This window comes from Hyla sarda, chromosome 4 (assembly GCF_029499605.1).
Source record: "Hyla sarda isolate aHylSar1 chromosome 4, aHylSar1.hap1, whole genome shotgun sequence".
Taxonomy (NCBI): Eukaryota; Metazoa; Chordata; class Amphibia; order Anura; family Hylidae; genus Hyla; species Hyla sarda.
In genome coordinates, this window is record NC_079192.1 from 276,021,963 (window position 1) to 276,041,472 (window position 19,510).

The 19,510-nt window shown below is 41.6% G+C and overlaps 1 protein-coding gene across 1 annotated transcript in view; it reads left to right on the top strand.

Moving 5' to 3' along the window:
• The window catches only part of TMCC3 (transmembrane and coiled-coil domain family 3), an 87,055-nt gene that overhangs the window by 40,440 nt on the left and 27,105 nt on the right, over positions 1-19,510 (top strand). The window contains exon 2 of the mRNA XM_056574325.1: positions 15,375-16,288. Within this exon, the coding sequence (XP_056430300.1) occupies positions 15,375-16,288 (914 nt within the window). The remainder of the gene's footprint in view (positions 1-15,374; positions 16,289-19,510) is intronic.

The window sequence follows — 19,510 nt, forward strand, 5'->3', positions numbered from 1 at the left end:
TTTATAATTTTTCATAATTTTTGTATACAGGAAACTTTTTTGCTATTTATCTCTATGAAGGAAGTGCATGCATTTGGGAAAAATTGCTTTGTTGTTGGGGTGTTAAAGTTTGTGTTGTATTTATGGAACAAAAGATCCCCTGGACAGTTACTGAACTATTAAAATACAAACATTGATTCACGCCGCTAATCCCTTTCTGCCGTTGATCAGTTTTTAGTAAATACTTTATTTCAAGACCACTTAGGAATCAGAATGTCTTCTAGGGAAATGCATAATGCTTTATATGTGTAATAATGCTGAACATGTGAAATACTGTCTTTTTGTTGAATAGCTTGCTATGTTGACTTCAGTGAGGGCATACTACACCATAACACAATGGATGCATTTACAAAGCTTATTTTTGATATAGTAGTGGTAGGCTTCCTTTTTCTATAGGCACTGAATGTGATGACGTCATGGACTGTGGTGACTTTTTCGCAAGTTTGGAAGACACAACCTGTTTTGTCCCCACGTCTGTATACAAATCCCTGCTAATAATAGCAGCTTTACAATAGTATCCAGTACATCTATGTCACTGTCTTGTCTAGCCTTTCATATAGAGCAGTGATGCCTGTTACCTTCAGAGAATGTGGCTATACTCCTACAGTTTCCTACACATAAAAAGTTTTCTAAAAGACGGCAAGAAAACTTCCAAGCTCAGACAACCAGTACAGCAGGCTCTTGGATGCCCCATAACACAGTCACTTTAAAGGAGAACTTCGGCAAATCGTAACTTCTCTCCTACTCACAGGATAGGGGACAAGTAGCTGATCGTGGGGGTCTGACTGCTGGGTCCCCCTGCAATCTTCGGCAAGGGATGCGGTGCTCAGTGAGAAGCATATGCTGCAGACGGCATGCACTGTGTTGATTTCTAGGGGAGCACCGAAGAGACCAGGGTACAGTACTGGGAAATCAGTGCTCCCATTGAAATGTATAGAGCGTGTGCCGCCTACCCGGAGATGACACGATCTCCTCCCTGAGAGAGGCCGGAGTCCCGTTCCCGAGATCGCGGGGGTCTCTGCAGTTGTACCCCCCCCCCCCCCGTGATCAACTACTTATCCCCTATCTTGTGGATAGGCGATAAGTTAAAGGGTAGCTCCCACCAAGTTACATATAATCTAATATGTCCCTACCTATTAATAATCTAGCCCTAACCCCCTACCTGGCTTTAAAAACATTTTAAATCGCTTTAATAGAGCAGATTTAGTGCTTCTAAATCTGCTCTATCAAGCAGGGCAGGAAGCAGCGCTTCCCAGCAGGCACGACGTCACTGATGCCTTGCTGGGCGCTTGCTTCCGCCCTCAGATCGTCTATGCAGCGCTCCTGTCAGGAGCGCTGCATAGACGATCTGCCAATAGCACGGCAGGCAGCTCCGGGGTCTCCTCCTCCCTGTTTAGCTGTGCATGTGCTATCCAGGGAGGAGGAGTAGAGAAGCATCGCCGGCCTGCCGTGCACGATATTACAGCCGGTGTGAGGTGGTTTTTTGCGCCCCGTAGATCCATGCGTCCACCTCACACCGGCTAATATAAGACCTCAGATCAGACTTACCCATCCGGAGGATCAGCGCAGCAATGAGTGCTCGCGCTGCCTCCGGACAGGGTAACGGGGGCGGGGCCGCGCGCAAGGCCAGTGTTGCTGGCCAATGCACGCAGCCCCAGCATCAGCGTGCTCGCTCTTGCCTGTTTGATTGACAGGCGGGAGCGAGCACAGCAGTGCCTGAATTTCGACTCATTGCCAGGCTGAAATGAGTCGAAATTCAGTGGTGACGTCACTGCTGAATGCATTCGGCCACTAGGAGGGCGACCCCTAGTGGCTGAATTTAAAAGTGATTTTAAACTTGTTTAAAATCACTTTTTTTAATTAAAGTATATTAGAGATATGTTGTAGTACTTAAGTACTACAACATATCAATTTTTGTACTTCATGACAGTGCCCATTTAAGTTTTGCTAGAGTTTTCCTTTAAACGAAAATGGTCACCAGTTCACCCGCACTATAACCCGATACACCAGGTTATAGTGCGGGTGAACAGGAGACCGATGCGGGGGTCTTTGACTACTATACCTACCTGCAGTCCGGAGCCCCGAACCCTGAAGGTCCCCCTCTTCCAGCGCTGACTTGTGCTTTGAGGCGGGCCCACTGGCTAGATTTAAATATTCGTAAGCGCCGGTCACGTGAGCGCTCCGTAGGCACAAGCGCTCACGTGACCAGCACTTATGAATATTTAAATCCAGCCGCCTCAAAGTGCAAGTCAGTGCTGGAAGAGGGGGATCAGAGCTCCGGACTGCAGGTAGGTATAGCAGTCAGAGACCCTGCATCGGTCTCCTGTTCACCCGCACTATAACCCGGTGTATTGGGTAATAGTGCGGGTGAACTGGTGACCGTTTTCCTTTAAGGGCTTACTGCAAGAAAAGGTGAATTCAGAGATAATGAGATCATTGGAATCTATGCAGAGGAAAAGTTGACCTGTTGCCCATATCCACCAATCAGATAGCTTCTTTAGTTTTTCCGAGGCCTTTTTAAAGCTTACAGAAGCAATCTGGTTGCTGTGCACAGGTTTAAAAAAAATCTTCCCCTAGGTCTCTTCAGCTATCACGCATTCTAGAAGTTTCAGGGATGTTTTTTATGGTGACAGATTTCCTTTAGTATAAATGGAATAAATAGTTAAGTAAACAGGATATTCTGGCTACTGCTGGGTACAGGATGGCTGCTCTGTTTCCATTTTAGAGATACATAGTGTTTTTTTAATTCTATTAACAGTTACATGTCTCTGAGGACAGATGGCTACATTTACGAGCTGCCTCTGAAATGTCTTCCAGAATGTGCATTTGTGGGTGCAATAATCTCATGATTTCGTTCAGCAATGAAAGGCATGGTTGAAGTTACCTCATAAAATATTTTGTTATCCTGCAGTTTTCCTCTCCCTTAAAAATATCCTGAGATAAAGAATCTGTGTGATAAGAATACATACATACTGTCTATTGAATGTGATTCAGCAGGCAGAGTCCTTCCTGTGGGACAGTACGGAGTATTTGATGCTGTGAATGGAGCTAGAGGGGCAGAAGATGCCAAATAGATTGCTCACAACTCTGTGTCAACATGTTCAGAAGATAAAAATGTTTGGGGACTTTGGTGGTTACAAGATATACTTGTCTCAATACATACGTATGTGGCATTCTTACATTTCTTCATGGATGTTTTACGTGCTAAGGGCTTTCTATTAGTTTTAAAGGGGTATTCCGGCTTTATACATCTTATCCCCTATCCAAAGGATAGGGGATAAGCTGTATGGATCATAGGGGTCCTGCCGCTGGGACCCCCGCGATCTCTGTGCAGCCCCCGGCATTCTGTTCCGGGCCCTGCCTCTGAGAAAGGGATGTGCTGTCACGGCCACACACCCTAGTGGCATCATGCCACGCCCCCTCCATTTATGTCTATGGGAGGGGGTGACGTCACTAGGGGGTGTGGCCGTGAGGTCGCGTCCCCGTCTCGGAGGCAGCACCCGACACAGAATGCCGGGGTCTGCACCGAGATCAGGGGGTTCCCCAGCGGCGTGACCCCTGCAATCATACATCTTATATTATATAAGATGTATTAAGCTGGAATACCCCTTAAATTTTTCCCTGTCATTAGGAAAAACTCTTAGATTGGGATAGGTTGGGATCTAGGTGTCTAGACCCCACTGACCACTAGAATGAGTCCAAAGAAATGTGTGACTAGGCACTTTGATCCCTGATTTTACTGCAAGTAGATATTAATATATTTTTATTTATTTGCAAGCTATACAGCTAGAGACTACAGCCATCACCTTATTCGCCGCACAAAACATTTTGAGACTTTATTTTAAAAAAAATAATAAAAATGGTGTGTGATTGAGAGTAACATTTACAAAGCTAGCCTTGGATGTTAAATGGGTACGGTCAGATACAAAAACTTTTGATCTGTTGTAAAGCATTTATAACCAATAGGTTTTGCAATTGCTTTCATTAGAAAATTTTCAGTATTTCATACTGAAAAAGCCAGTCAAACTGCCCCCCTGCCTGCTTGGACACGTACTAGTCCTGCTGTGTCCATGCGTCATCACCTATGTCATGGACATATTTTCTTGATTGACAGCTGTGAGCACAGGGCTCAATGCTGGAGGAAAAATCCTCCCACTGTCAGATTGTGTCCCGCTACTGTCAGTGAGGACAAGCTGGGAGTTGTAGTTTTGCTAATGCTAGGGGAGATGTGAGCAGACAGCATACTGAGGGAGGGGGCGGAGACCTGCACAGTGAGGCCACGCCTCCTCCCTTTGAGAGGAATTCAGACTAGTGAGCTAAATTAAAAGTTTAATAAAATAAAGGTACTAGACACATAAAAATTAGACGTACATGGTCAGGATTAGGTACTGAGTGATATATTAAAAAAAATGTTTTTGTTGGATCTGACGGGTACACTTTAAGGTTGGACATAATGCTCTTGTTTAGAGATGTGGAGTTTTACTGGATTGTGCTGGTTGATAATAACCTTTCCTGTGCTGAAAAGGTCCCCTTGTATTGTATGACCGGAAGGTGGACACTTAAGACTTTATTTGGCATCCTTCACTACATTGTGCAGTTATTGGTGTGCGAGCATTCCTTTGCTTGGTTGGCGTCAGAGGTTTGTTGTACTTTTTTGATTACATAAGAAGAGGAAATGTGCTATTATAATGTTAAGTGCTTATCTGTGGTCTATTCACATAGGTTCTTGAGAGGAAAAGACACATTTTATCCTAAGCAGTTTTTATAGAAATACTTCTTTGAAATCATAATGAAATATTTAGGAGACACAAAACCCCCCACAGCATCCTGTACTTGGAGTAGGCAGGGTGGGAGGACTGTGATGATGAGCTGAGGGAAAGCAAAGCCTTATGGGAATTGTAGTACTGAGAAACTGCTCAACCAGGAAATACAACTAATAGACTTATGGTGGCATCAGAACTGGTAAGCAATGATGCATGCTACTTGAACCTTTTTTGTATTTTTTTTTTAAACCTATTGTTTGAGTGCCCCTTTAGCTGCACCTCCAGTTTGATACACACTTTGGTGAAAGGAGAGTCGGTCAGCATTGCCATAGGCTATGGCTGGATTCATGTTGGTCTTAATTTTTTTAACCCCTGAAGAACACAGCCTATTTTGCCCTTAGGATAGCCAGTTTCCTTTTTTTTTTTTTTTTTTTTTTTTTTTTTTTTTAAGGTTTTCAACGGTACTCTTTTCCATCCACAGACCCATATAAGGGCTTGTTTTTTGCTCGACCAATTGTACTTTGTAATGACACCTTCATTCAACCATTTTATGGATGGCAAAATCAAAAGAATATTTACTTGTGGGGTAAATTAAAAAGAAAACCGCATCTGTGCAACATCTGGGGGGGGGGGGTTTAGTTTTTTACAGAGAGCACTTTACGGTAAAAATTACATGTAGTCTTCGGTGGGTCGATACGAATAAAATGATACCTGTGGTTACATGCTTTACAATTACTGTACTGCTGTTAAAAAGATAACATTTTCGTAAACAAAATAAGTATGTTTAAAAATTCCAAAGGATAGGGGATAAGATGTCAGATCCCTGGGGTCCCGCTGCTGGGGACCCTGGGGTTCGCCGCTGCAGCACCCCGCTATCATTACTGCGCAGAGCGAGATCGCTCTGCACGTAATGACGGCCAATACAGGGCCCGGAGCATAGCTACGTCACGGCTCCGCCCCTCATGACGTCACGGCCTGCCCCCGTCAATAGTCGTCACACCCCCTGCCATAGACTTGCATTAAGGGGATGGGCCGTGATGTCATGAGGGGCGGAGCCATGACGGCACGCTGCTCCGCCCCCTGTATCGCCCTTCATTACGCACAGAGCGAACTCACTCTGTGCAGTAATGATGGCGGGGTGCCGCAGCGGCGATCCCCGGGGTCCCCAGCAGCGGGACCGCGGGGATAAGATGCCAGGGGCGGAGTACCCCTTTAAAGGGGTACTCCACTGAAAACCTTTTTTTTTTTTTTTTTAGGAACTGGTGCCAGAAAATTTAACAGATTTGTAAATGACTTCTATTTAAAAATCTTAACCCTTCCAGTACTTATCAGTTGCTGTATGTTCCAGAGGAAGTTCTTTTCTTTTTTAATTTCCTTTGTCTGACCACAGTGCTCTCTGCTGACACATCTGTCCATTTTAGGAACTGCCCAGAGTAGGAGCAAATCATACATAATGACACAATAACACACCTATCCTGCTCCGGACAATTCCTAAAATGGACAGAGGTGTCAGCAGAGAGCACTGTGGTCATTTTAAAAGAAAAGAACTTCCTGTGGAGTATACAGCAGCTAAGTACTGGAAGGATTAAGATTTTTTAATAGGAGTAATTTACAAATCTGTTTAACTTTCTGGCACCAGTTGATTAAGGGGGGGGGGGGGGGGGGGGAGTTTTCCAGGGGAGTAACCCTTTAACCCCTTAAGGACCCAGCCAATTTTCACTGTAGGACACGGCCATTTTTTGCACATCTGACCACTGTCACTTTAAACATTAATAACTCTGGGATGCTTTTACCTTTCATTCTGATTCCGAGATTGTTTTTTTGTGACATATTCTACATATTATGTTAGCGGTAAAATTTTGTCGATACTTGCATCATTTCTTGGTGAAAAATTCCAAAATTTGATGAAAAAATTTAAAATTTTGCATTTTTTTACTTTGAAGCTCTCTGCTTTATAAGGAAAATGAATATTCCCAAAAAATTATATATTGATTCACATATACAATATGTCTACTTTATATTTGCATCATAAAGTTGACGTTTTTACTTTTGGAAGACACCAGAGGGCTTCAAAGTATAGCAGCAATTTTCCACAAAATTTTCAAAATCGAAATACCCCACAAATGACCCCATTATAAAAAATGCACCCCTCAAAGTATTCAAAATGATATTCAAAAGGTTTGTTAACCCTTTAGGTGTTTCACAGGAATAGCCGCAAAGTGAAGGAGAAAATTCAAAATCTTCATTTTTTTAAACTGGCATGTTCTTGTAGACCCAGTTTTTGAATTTTTACAAGGGGAAAAGGAGAGAAATCTTCCTAAAATGTGTAACACAATTTCTCTCGAGTAAGGAAATACCTCATATGTGTATGTCAAGTGTTCGGCGGGTGCACTAGAGGGCTCAGAAGGGAATGCGCAACAGTGGGATTTTGGAGAGTGAGTTTTTCTGAAATTGTTTTTGGGGGGCATGTCGCATTTAGGAAGCCCCTATGGTGCCAGAACAGCAAAAAAAAAAAACACATGGCATACTATTTTAGAAACTACACCCCTCAAGGAACATAACAAGGGGTACAGTGAGCCTTAACACACCACAGGTGTTTGTTAAATATTCATGAAGTAGGATGTGAAAATGAAAAATTGTATTTTTTTTACACTAAAATGCTGGGGTTACCCCAAAATTTTCATTTTCACAAGTGGTAAAAGGAGAAAATGTCATTGTAAATGTGTAAATACATTTCTTTGGAGTAAGGACATACCTCATATCTTGGCGTAAACAGCATGCACACCGGTCTCAGAGGTGCCGGAGATCAGTCAGGGTCCTTCAGCTTTGGCTTTCTCCTATGGAGCCAGAACAGTGGGACCCCCCCCTCAAGGGGCATTACATGGGGTAAATAACTGGGGTACACTGAATAACTAAAATGGGGTACAGTGGGACATAAAATTATAAATGATGTTCCCAGAATGATGACCCAGAGCATAGCCAAAACTAAAAAAATATGCCCACCCCAAACCCTGTGCTCTGAATCATCATTCTGGAAATGTGATGTGTGTGACCGTCCCTAACCTGTTGCCTCAAATGCGCACCCGCTCAGGTGGAGAGAGAGCGCTGCGCATTTGAGGCAACATAAAAAGTCCCCGATGATAGTGACTCAGTGACCCATGACCCACTTTTTGTAAAAAATACCCCCAGAGGTCTTATCAGTTTTTTTTTTTTTTCAGATGAAACATTATTTTGGGCAATTTAGTGGTTTATAGGGTTAAAACTTGGAATGTACTCTGGACTTGGTACATTGGGGTCAAATTATAGAAAATTAAAATGAGAAGGGAAAATTTAGTACTCCATGGAAGTGTGATACTCCCTGAAGCAATCCTTAATGCAGAGGCCCGGATGATCGGGGCAAGTGTCACATTGAGTGGTGGTATCCTTCCGTATCCCCATCTTGTAACACACACTGCATCTTTTCTGGGATCGTCCCTTCTTTCCAGTGTGGGGGACTTCATCTGGAAAGTGTTGGCCTGGGACGACTTTTTATTTTACTTTTTACCCTACCTTTCCCTGGGCTGTATTCTTTCCCTGATCTATGGGGGGCTTCTTTCCTTCTGTGGGGGCTCCGATCTCAGCAGAGGGGGGTCCCGGTCTTCCTCCAGTAGCTCTGACCGCTGACTGAACTCAGCCAGCCGCGGGAGCTGCAGGAGGATGCGGTTAACCCCTCCCCTGCCGACTGCTATTGTCCAGCTAATAGCAGCGATCCTGGGGGGTGACGAAATCGCCACCTCCCATAGATACAGGAGGTGATCGGGGGTGTATCCTACACCCCCGATCACCTTGTATCTTCGGGTCAGCGGGTCACCAGTGACCCGTATCACCGGAATTGTAGCAATTCACAAGTGAATTGCGTTTTTTTTGCGATCGCCGACATGGGGAGGGGTCTAATGACCCCCCTGGGCGTTTGCACGGGATGCCTGCTCAATGATTTCAGCAGGCATCCCGGTCCGATCCCCACCCGGCGGGGACCGGAATTGTCCATGACGTACGCGTACGTCAAGGGTCCTTAAGGGGTTAATACTACCCCATATAACGTTCCTAGTTTTTCCTTATATGGGTCTGTATGAGGGCTAATATTTTTTGCACCCTGATCTGTAATGTTTATCGGTAGGCCCTTTTTTCATATATGTGACTTTTTTATTTACTTATTTTTTTTTTTTTTTCTGATGTCATTACAGGGTTAATGGCTAAAGCATAAGTTGAAAAAACACAAAACAGAACACAAGTACAGTGACCTATATTTACTGAGCAGTTCACATAATAAAATGTTGAAAAAAAAGCTGTAAATGTGACATGCAACACATTTTATGTGAAATTCTTATTTTGTCACAGAATGGTTGAAATGGGGAGTAAAGTAGGTGTTCTTTAAGTTTTAAGTGATAAATGATGAGGAAAAGGCAAAAATTGTCCCATGTAAGAAGTTGAAATGAACCCAAAAAATTTGCACCTTTTTTAATAGATTTAGAGCACATCACATCATTCTCATTTATGTGGACTAGAGTGGAAAATACCAGTCTTGGATAATGGGCCTTGTACCATGCCAATCTCATCATTACTATAATGTGTTGTATTACAATGGCCAAAATTGAAACCTTTAATGAAGCACTCCAGGATTTGTTTTGGCCATTTCTAGTCCTACAGGGATATTTGTTACTCTAACTTGGTCATGTGATGACCAGTATGATTCTTAGAAAGTCACTTGGCTTAAGGTGTCAGAGGAAAGTCCTTGGTCAGCTGACTTCCTGTGAACTACAAGATAACATCATCACCTGTCTGCTAGCTCCAAGCTCTATCTGTATGCTGCTGCTAGCTCTATGCGTTCAGAGTATATAGAAGATACACACTTCTCCTGAGGTTGTATTTTTACACAGTGTTTCTTGCTTCATCTTTTTTTTTTCTGGGTTCACCCTATGTAAAATTTCTGCTGTGTATTGTATGCATGGATATTCCCATGAAATGTGGATGCACTTTTACGATTACATTTTCGATGCTATGCGTATTTTACACAGTGTGAACCTAACCTTAAAGTGGGCTTTTGTTGGGATCTACCTCTACATTTTGTAATAGCCTATGCTGCACTATATAAGCAAAATAAACTGCTCAAAAAAACTAAAGGGAACACTTAAACAACACAATGTAACTTCAAGTCAATCACACTTCTGTGAAATCAAACTGTCCACTCAGGAAGCAACACTGATTGACAATCCATTTCACATGCTGTTGTGCAAATGGGACAGACAACAGGTGGAAATTATAGGCAATTAGCAAGACACCCCCAATAAATGAGTGGTTCTGCATGCGATGACAACAGACCACTTCTCAGTTCCTATGCATCCTGGCTGATGTTTTGGTAGCTTTTGAATGCTGGCGGTGCTTTCACTCTAGTGGTGCCATGAGACTGAGTCTACAACCCACACAAGTGGCTCAGGTAGTGCAGCTCATCCAGGATGGCACATTAATGCCAACGTATTGTCCAGAGCATGGAGGCATCAGGAGATGTGGAGGAGGCCAACAACCAAGCAACAGAACCTCTATCTCCACCTTTGTGCAAGGAGGAGCAGGAGAAGCACTGCCAGAGCCCTGCAAAATTACCTCCAGCAGGCCACAATTGTGCATGTGTCCACTCACTTAGTCAGTCAGAAACAGACTCCATGAGGGTGGTATAAGAGCCTGACATCCACAGGTGGGGGTTGTACTTACAGCCCAACACCGTGCAAGACGTTTGGCATTTGCCAGAGGTTGGCAAATTCACCACTGGCACCCTGTGCTCTTCACAGATGAAAGCAGATTCACACTGAGCACATGTGACAGACGTGACAGAGTCTGGAGTGTGGAGAAACATTTGGCTGCCTGCAACATCCTCCAGCATGACCGGTTTGGCGGTGGGTCAGTAATGGTGTGGGGTGGCAAGAGGAAGGCATTGATGTTATGGACTGGCCCGCTCATTCCCCAGACCTCAATCCGATTGAGCACATCTGGGACATCATGTTTAGCTCAATCTACCAATGCCACGTTGCACCACAGACCGTCCAGGAGTTGGTGGATGCTTTAGTCCAGATCTGGGAGGACATCCCTAAGGAGCCCATCCGGATGTGGAGACCACACACACACACACACACACACACACACACACACACACACACACACTACTGAGCCTCATTTTGACTTGTTTTAAGGACATTAAATCAAAGTTGGATCAGCCTGTAGTGTGGTTTTCCACTTGGATTTTGTGTGACTCCATATCCAGACCTCCATGGGTTGATAAATTTGATTTCCATTGATAATTTTTGTGATTTTGTTGTCAGCCCATTCAATTATATAAAGACGGAAGTATTTCATTCGATTAGTTCATTGATTCAGATCTAGGATGTTTTAAGTGTTACCTTTTATTTTTTTGAGCAGTGTAAAAAAAATCCTGGAGTGCTTCTTTAATGGTTTCACTATATTTTTATTAGAGTATTGTGCAGTCCCTCCTTTGCAATATGCTATACTGCTACTTTTGCACTTCCTTTATATCTTAGTATAGATTTGAACAAAGGGGAAGCTCCAGTCTACTTTTAGGTAGCGGGTTTTATTGTTTGCAATACAATACCCATAGAGGTGTTCTTCCTTAGCTTGCTACATAAAGGCCTTCTGATGAAGGTTTGATGTGTATTTCTGTGATAATAGAGGTTCCTGAAGCGCAGTATGAGACCTGTACTTTCTACCCTGTTTGCTGGTTATTTTCACATGAAAGGAGCAGGACAGCTTGGTTAACAATTGCCCTGAAGAGCAGATGATTGGCTCTATAAGAGCAGCAAGAACATTATACGTCTTTGCATGGTTTGTCAGCTAAATGTGAGGCACATATTATATGTGGCAGGGAGTAGTTTTAATTTCCTCTTCTCATAATGAAGCACTTGCTACCTGCTAATGTTCATTTCATGTGCAGTTGGTACTTGGAAAAGTAGTCATGGCCGGAACACAATTTAAGGATTAAACTATGCCCTGTGGGAGATTTTATAGCATTTGCATTGAAGCTTTGGGATATAAATGAAGTAAACTCTTTTTTTTTTATATTTGCTTTGAACTTTTTGTGTGATATTTCTTTCTAAGCAACACTTTAACTTTTGCAGTAGCAGTTAAATATAAGCTAAAATGTGTCCTGGGGATAATGTGCTCAGACAGGGGTAGTAACAAAACAAAACGAGTACTCTCCTGCCCCGATCCCTTGCTGTTATGACAGATCTTGGGACCACTGCACAGAACTTCCTTATCTCTTTTGCAATACTGGTTGAGGTGTCACTTACTTGTCGAGACCAGTATATGCTATGCAGTGAGACCAAGCTCTGTAGGAATGGGAATCAATGCAGTGAGGATTTATTTATTTTGACCCCCTCCCTGAGCACCACAGTTGTCACGCCCCCTCCCCCAGACGTGAATGGAGGGGGTATGACGTCACATAAGTGTTCAGAATGCCAGGGTGCCGGGCCGGAGATCGCTGGGGGGCCCAGCAGCCAGACATTCCTTTGACCTCCCTCAATCAGACCATGTTCCTGTGTCCATCCCATGTTCAGAACTGCTGATCATCCATGTCAGCCAAACACCTCTTCCCCCTCCATTGCCTATAAATAAGTGGGCCTAAGATGCATTCTAAATACATGTAGAAGTTTGGGAATATTTTCATTATGTATCCCCTCAAGGATATTTTTATCACAGAAGCCTCAGGTGAAAGTAGAACATGAGGCCCTCAATAACACTAAGAAATGCCCCCCAGTAGTTAAGTAATGAACCCCCCCCCCCTATTGCATAATTGCTCCCAGAAGAAGGGTAGGTAGGAAATCTATTCCCTACTCTATTAGCTAGATTCAGAGGCAAAATACTGTAGATATGGCCATCTAAACAGGCTGTGGGCATACCTTCCTTCTACCTATTCTAGCACTGGCTAAATATAACATGTGGCCATCGGATGTAGTTGAGGGCTGTATTTCAGGCTCCCATAATGTGCCAGCTTGGCCATCACTGCTATAAAATGTAAATGTGTGGCAGTAGCCGTATTTTAGAGAAAGGTGTTAAGTAACAGATTTTTTTAAACGTCTAATTAGATGAATTACATAAAACACTTTTCAGTAACTATTAGTAAGGTGGTAAATTTATAGTCGTCTAGGTGTGCACTGACATGTGGGAATTGAGGCGTTCCCCATCTCTGTTATGGAAGTGAAGTGCATGGTAAGCACTTTTCCGCTAGGACTTGTTTAATTATAATTGTTGCGGTACTATGTAAATGGCTAAATAGGCTGCATAAAAGCTCAAAGCTGTTCTCTGGGTTCTATTAAAAGTTTATTAAGCAAATAACTATTCCCATCACATAGTTATAGCATGTCCACTTCCAATAAGAATGAATGGAAAGGTGCTGCAATCTTGCTTAAAGGGGTTATCCACCATAAGGTGATTTTAGTATGTACCTGGCAGACAGTAATGGACATGCTTAGGAAGGATCTGCGCTTGTCTTGGGCTAAATGGCTATGTTGTGAGATTACCATAATACTGTGCTAGCTTTTTGTGAACTTGTATTTCCTGTTTGACTTATGTTTTTTTGTCTACAAATCCCACAATTCCATTTTCCTCCCTCCCACACATCAGCCACCCCACCCATTGAAACAAAAGACCTGTGGTTTTCAGGGTGCCTACAGCTGTTGCATTAGTTGCAGATTGATCGCTCCACCCATTGAAGCAGACAGGCTCCCTGTCATCAGCTGACTAGTGAGTCAGGTCTCGGCCGCATTGCAAGCTGGGAAAAATCCGAGACAGCAGTCATTTTGTATGCTGATAAAAATAAATATTGGGGTGAAAATCGCAGAAGAATTGTGAGAAAACCATCACACGCAGGTACAGACACTATATTATGAACTACACTAACTGTACTGCCCCTGTAGCATAGTCAAATAAAAAAAAATCCTGGAATACCCCTTTAACTGTTCACATAGCTTGCATAGAATAAAATATAGAATGATGCTCACATGTGCAATTACTGCTTTATTTATTCTACTTGAGAAGGGGCAGCGAGCAGTCACCTCACCAGGATAGCTGGGGACCCCTGTTCTCAATATAGGTCCTAGAGGTGCATTTGTAAGACCATTATATAGTCATAAAAGCAAATGCCTATGTTGTAAGTATGTCCCTGCTGTTAACACCGAAAAGGAGAACAAACAACTTACTATCAAAAGTGAGAGTGCACTTTCTAAATTAGAACCCCAATGACGTGTACCAATCAGTGCACACAAATGCATAAAATCATTATAAATCCATATACTTTTTTAAACTCACAAAGTTAAAACATACATAGAAAAGTACGGAATATATAAAAAAAGAGGCACTGGATCACTATAGAAAGGCAGGTATAGGTCTGTATGTGATATAGTATGCTGGAATAATCACATGAATATATGGCAATAAGGGTTAAGGATACAGGTAAACCGCAGTATAAGACTGTGACAAGCGTGTGTCAAATTGGAAAGAACATAGCCCAATGCCCAAGCAGATTGTCAAGAATGCCAGACCATACCTGCCAACCCCTAGGGCATTCTTGACAATCTGCTTGGGCATTGGGCTATGTTCTTTCCAATTTGACACACGCTTGTCACAGTCTTATACTGCGGTTTACCTGTATCCTTAACCCTTATTGCCATATATTCATGTGATTATTCCGGCATACTATATCACATACAGACCTATACCTGCCTTTCTATAGTGATCCAGGGCCTCTTATTTTATATATTCTGTACTTTTCTATGTATGTTTTAACTTTGTGAGTTTAATAAAGTATATGGATTTATAATGATTTTATGCATTTGTGTGCACTGATTGGTACACGTCATTGGGGTTCTAAGTATGTCCCTGCTGTTGTCACTTTCTAAAGATAGACATTTTCGTTAGTTTGCTATGCAAGCATCTAGGTGCTCTCAGATGGGCAGAGAGCTAGATCATAACCTTTTAAAGTGCACACAGTTGTTCCATATCTGCATAATATGGGGGATAGTAGTAATGGGGAAAGCCTTCCGACTGAGTAGTTTTTCAGTGCAGTTTATTGCACTGCAGAGTATTGCAGTGAAAAATACTTTCTTGAAATAGCTTGAAGTGATAGATCTACCCATCAGGCCAGTTTCACATGATCATAATATGGATGTATTTTTGGCATCCATATTAGAAGTGCATGGTGCAGCCGGTCATGGGTCTGATTACTCAAATACATATTTCCCTTCAAAAAAAAATAAAAAATGCTGCAGCGATATGTGTAAAACCATTATTACATTTTTTTTATTTTGTGTTGATTTTGAGATGAATTTTCACAACTTCCCATAGTCCTCTTATTTGTTAATTTTTAATTGTATCATTGATGGAATATGATCATGGTTTTTGGCTCTAAGTATGTTTACCTCGTAGAGCTGTATATAGGAGAAGCAATTTAAAACACACTGACGCCAGCCTGGCAAATATATCTGAAGAGAAGTCCAGTCCAAGTTGAGTAATATTTGTTTTCTTTTCTAGGTGGACAGGTCTGATATGAACACACTCAGCTTGCCTCTAAACATCAGACGTGGAGGATCGGATACCAACCTTAACTTCGATATACCTGATGGTATCTTAGACTTTCACAAAGTCAAACTCTCTACTGACAGCCTAAAGCAGAAAATTCTGAAAGTAACCGAGCAGATTAAAATTGAACAAAGTGCCCGTGATGGCAATGTGGCAGAGTACTTGAAACTGGTAAACAGTGCAGATAAACAGCAGGCAAGTCGAATTAAACAAGTGTTTGAAAAGAAGAACCAGAAATCTGCTCACTCGATAGCACAGCTGCAGAAAAAACTAGAACAATATCATAAAAAGTTAAAGGAACTAGAGCAAAATGGCTCCACCACCAAAAGTACCAAGGATATTTCCAAAGATAACTTGAAAGACCTTCAACATTCACTAAAAGATGTCTCCAGCACTTCTCGGCCTGCTGCACCAGTGGAATCTTTAAAAATGGGTATGCCGGGGGTATCCTTGACTCCGCCAATGTTTGTTTTTAACAAATCAAGGGAGTTTGCAAACCTTATTAAAAATAAGTTTGGAAGTGCCGATAACATCGCTCATCTTAAGAATTCCCTTGATGACTTTCACTCAGAAACCAGTTCCCGGAATTTGAGTGGTAGTGCCACAATAATGACAAAACCAAAGTATGTCAGCGATGATGAGTGTTCGAGTGGGACATCTGGCTCTGCAGACAGCAATGGAAACCAGCCATTTGATGCTGGGCGGACAAATACTAATGACAGTCAACATCTTGCCGTCTTTCTAGATGAACTGAGAGAAATAAGAGAAGCTCAGTCTCAGCTGGTAGAAGACATTGAGACCCTTAAATTACAATTTAAAAGAGAGTATGCCCTTATTTCACAAACATTACATGATGAAAGATACAGGTAACTATATTTCATATTAATTACATTGCAGCTAAATAAAAATCATTTAGAAACTCTTGTTGAAACACTCAAAATAAAAGGGTTTTTTGATCTAATGTTGAGGGAGGCACCATTCATGATTAACAGTATTTTAGATTGAACAAAGCCTACAAAGAGCATTTTGTTCTGAAGGATCCATCGCATTAATCCCTTAAGGACTCAGCATTTTTTTCCGTTTTTGCATTTTCATTTTTTCCTCATCACCTTCTAAAAATCATAACGCTTTCAATTTTGCACATAAAATTCCATATGAGGGCTTATTCTTTGCGCTACCAATTCTACTTTGCAATGACATTAGTAATTTTACCAAAAAATCCACGGCGAAATGGAAAAAAAAATTAAGTGTGCCACAAAATTGAAGAAAAAATGTCATTTTATAACTTCTGTTTCTACGCAGTGCATTTATCGATAAAAATGACCTTATCTTTATTCTGTAGGTCCATACGGTTAAAGTGATACCCTACTATAGGTTTGATTTTTGTCGTACTTCTGAAAAAAATCATAACTACATGCAGGAAAATTTATATGTTAAAAATTCTCACCTTCTGACCCCCTATAACTTTTTTATTTTTCCGCGTACGGGGCGGTATGAGGGCTAATTTTTACACCGTGTTCTGAAGTTTTTATCTGTAACATTTTTGTATTGATCAGACTTTTTGACCGCTTTTTATTCATTTTTTCATGATATAAAAAGTGACAAACAATCCGCTTAATTAATGATGTATTTTTATAGTTCGGACACTTCCGCATGCGGCAATACCACATATGTAAATTTTTTTTTTTGTAATTTTTTTTTTTACACGTTTTTTTTTTTTTTTTTTTTAATGGAAAAAAGGGGGTGATTCAAACTTCTATATTAGGGAAGGGGTTAAATGACCTTAACTTTTTTTTTCACTTTTTATTGAAGTGATATAGCTATAACACTGCACACACTGATCTTTTACACTGATCCCTGCAAAGCCATAGCTTTGCATGGATCAGTGTTATGGGGGTTGATTGCTCAAGCCTGTAGCTCATCGGACGCGATGGAGCAAGGTAAGGGGACCTCTGCTCGCGTCCTAGCTGATCGGGACATCGCGATTTTATCTTGATAGTCCCGAACAGCCCGACTGAGCTGCCGGGGGGCTTTTACTTTAGTCAACTTTGATCGCGCATCTGAAGGGTTAAAAACGTGTGGCACAACGATCTGTGCCGCACGCTATTAGCCCAGGGTCCCGGCTATCATTAGCCGCCGGGACCGACCCGGTATGATGCGGGGTCACAGTGTGACCCGGTTTTAAATACCGGGCACAGGGCGTACAGGTATGCCCTGCATCCTTAAGAGGTTAAACGGATGGCCCATTAATTTCAATTTGAACTGTAGTGCTTGAAGGTGAGGTACGCATTGGGCGAACATCCACTGAACCCTTAGATTTTGGTATGACCAACAAACCATCGAATATATATGGGGATGTTCAGGTTCTCTTCATTGGCAAGCGTCTGAGTAAAGAAAAATTGGTATCTTGAATTTAGAGATCAATGTTAGTCATTTAAATTTATTTTTGACATGACTCTCAGACATGTCACAATATGACTCTGAGACCTAAGAGTTCTGAGACCTCCTGCAATAAAAAAAAAATAAAAAAAATAAATAAAATATAAATAAATAAATATATTATATATATATATATATATATATATTTGCCAGGTGAACCATGTGGTTCTGAGCTTCACTCCCTGGCTCACTGCTTGAACTGGTTGTTGGAGATGGTTTCATTTGACTTAAAATGGAGCCTGTCTCCTGTAATCAGTCAGAGTGAGCAGCAAGCCGGGGAGCGGTGTGCTGACATGCGCCTTACCTTGCTATATCTAATGTTCGGAGAGGCTCTCTGAGACCTTGACAAATATAAACTTTTGACATGTCTATGTGACATGTCAAGTTTATTGAAATGTCAATAACCCTTTAAGGTCATTGTTCATGTGATAGAATGGAATAGAACTGGCCACAGTTTTTTTTTTTTTTTTTATTTATTTATTTTTTCACTTGAGGAATGGAAATTTGGGCACTTCAACAGAACAATAATAAAATGAATATATTGGGAGCAAATTCTAAAATCTGAACAAACATAAAAATGGTGCATGTATAATGAGACGTTTGGCTCTTCTTGCTTGACCTGTTTCACTGTTTAGTTTTCTTATCCTGATGCCACCTTTTTGGCAAGTGTAATTTTCACCATTATTTTGCACCATTCAAACAGGTTGGCATGTGTTATGACTCTGCTATGCCCCTTCTTCCAGACACTTTAAAGGGTTATTCAAACTTAAAACCCTCATCCCCTATCTGGAGGGGGATAAAAGTTTACAAAGCAAAATGTATAAACTTTTGCCTTTAAACAATCTTTAAACTGGTATACCGACTAAAACTCTCTTCCACAGGATGAGGGATATGTGACAGATTGGTATTGGTGGGTCCCAACTACTGGAATGCCCAACAATCTCAGAGGGTCACACATGCACAAGGCTGCTCCCTTGAATGTTAATGGGAAGCTGGAAATATCTCGACTATCTCCTGTGCTCCCATGAACAATGAATGGATCAGCGGTGGACATGTACATCGTCACACTCCTTTTCGAGCTGCAACTCTGGTCCCCGTTCTCAAGAGCCTATCCTGTGAAAGTGGTTTTTAAGTTGGAATTCCTGTTTCAAGGCCTCATTTTATCCAGAAATTTAGGCATTTTGCTTTGTAAATCTCATTGTCTTTACAAATTTGCAAAAAACACCAAAAATGTACACGCCTTACATATCCCTAAAGCCAAGCTATTTGAGATATACATGAACTATACACTTTGGCCTACAATGAGGTCATTGAGTTTTCTCTTTTTATAGATTTTCAATTATCGTCATATGAATCATTGCAAATGAGATTAACCTTATGATCAAGTGACCATTCTCCTCTGTGCACGTACTGTTGTTTGGCCGTCGGTTGCTGTGACTAATAGTGTTTTGTTTATATCCTATGCCACCTTTCCTTATCAGTTGTATTGGCTTGTGTGTTGACTGTGCAAACAGTGTAGCTCAACTTTCTTCCTATGATCAGCTTAGTCAGCACCATGACTAGGATTTTACTGTTTTTTTTTCTTCAATTTAACTAAAGTCTGTTGATGAAGTTTAGCACAACACAAATACATTTTAATAGAGAAATAC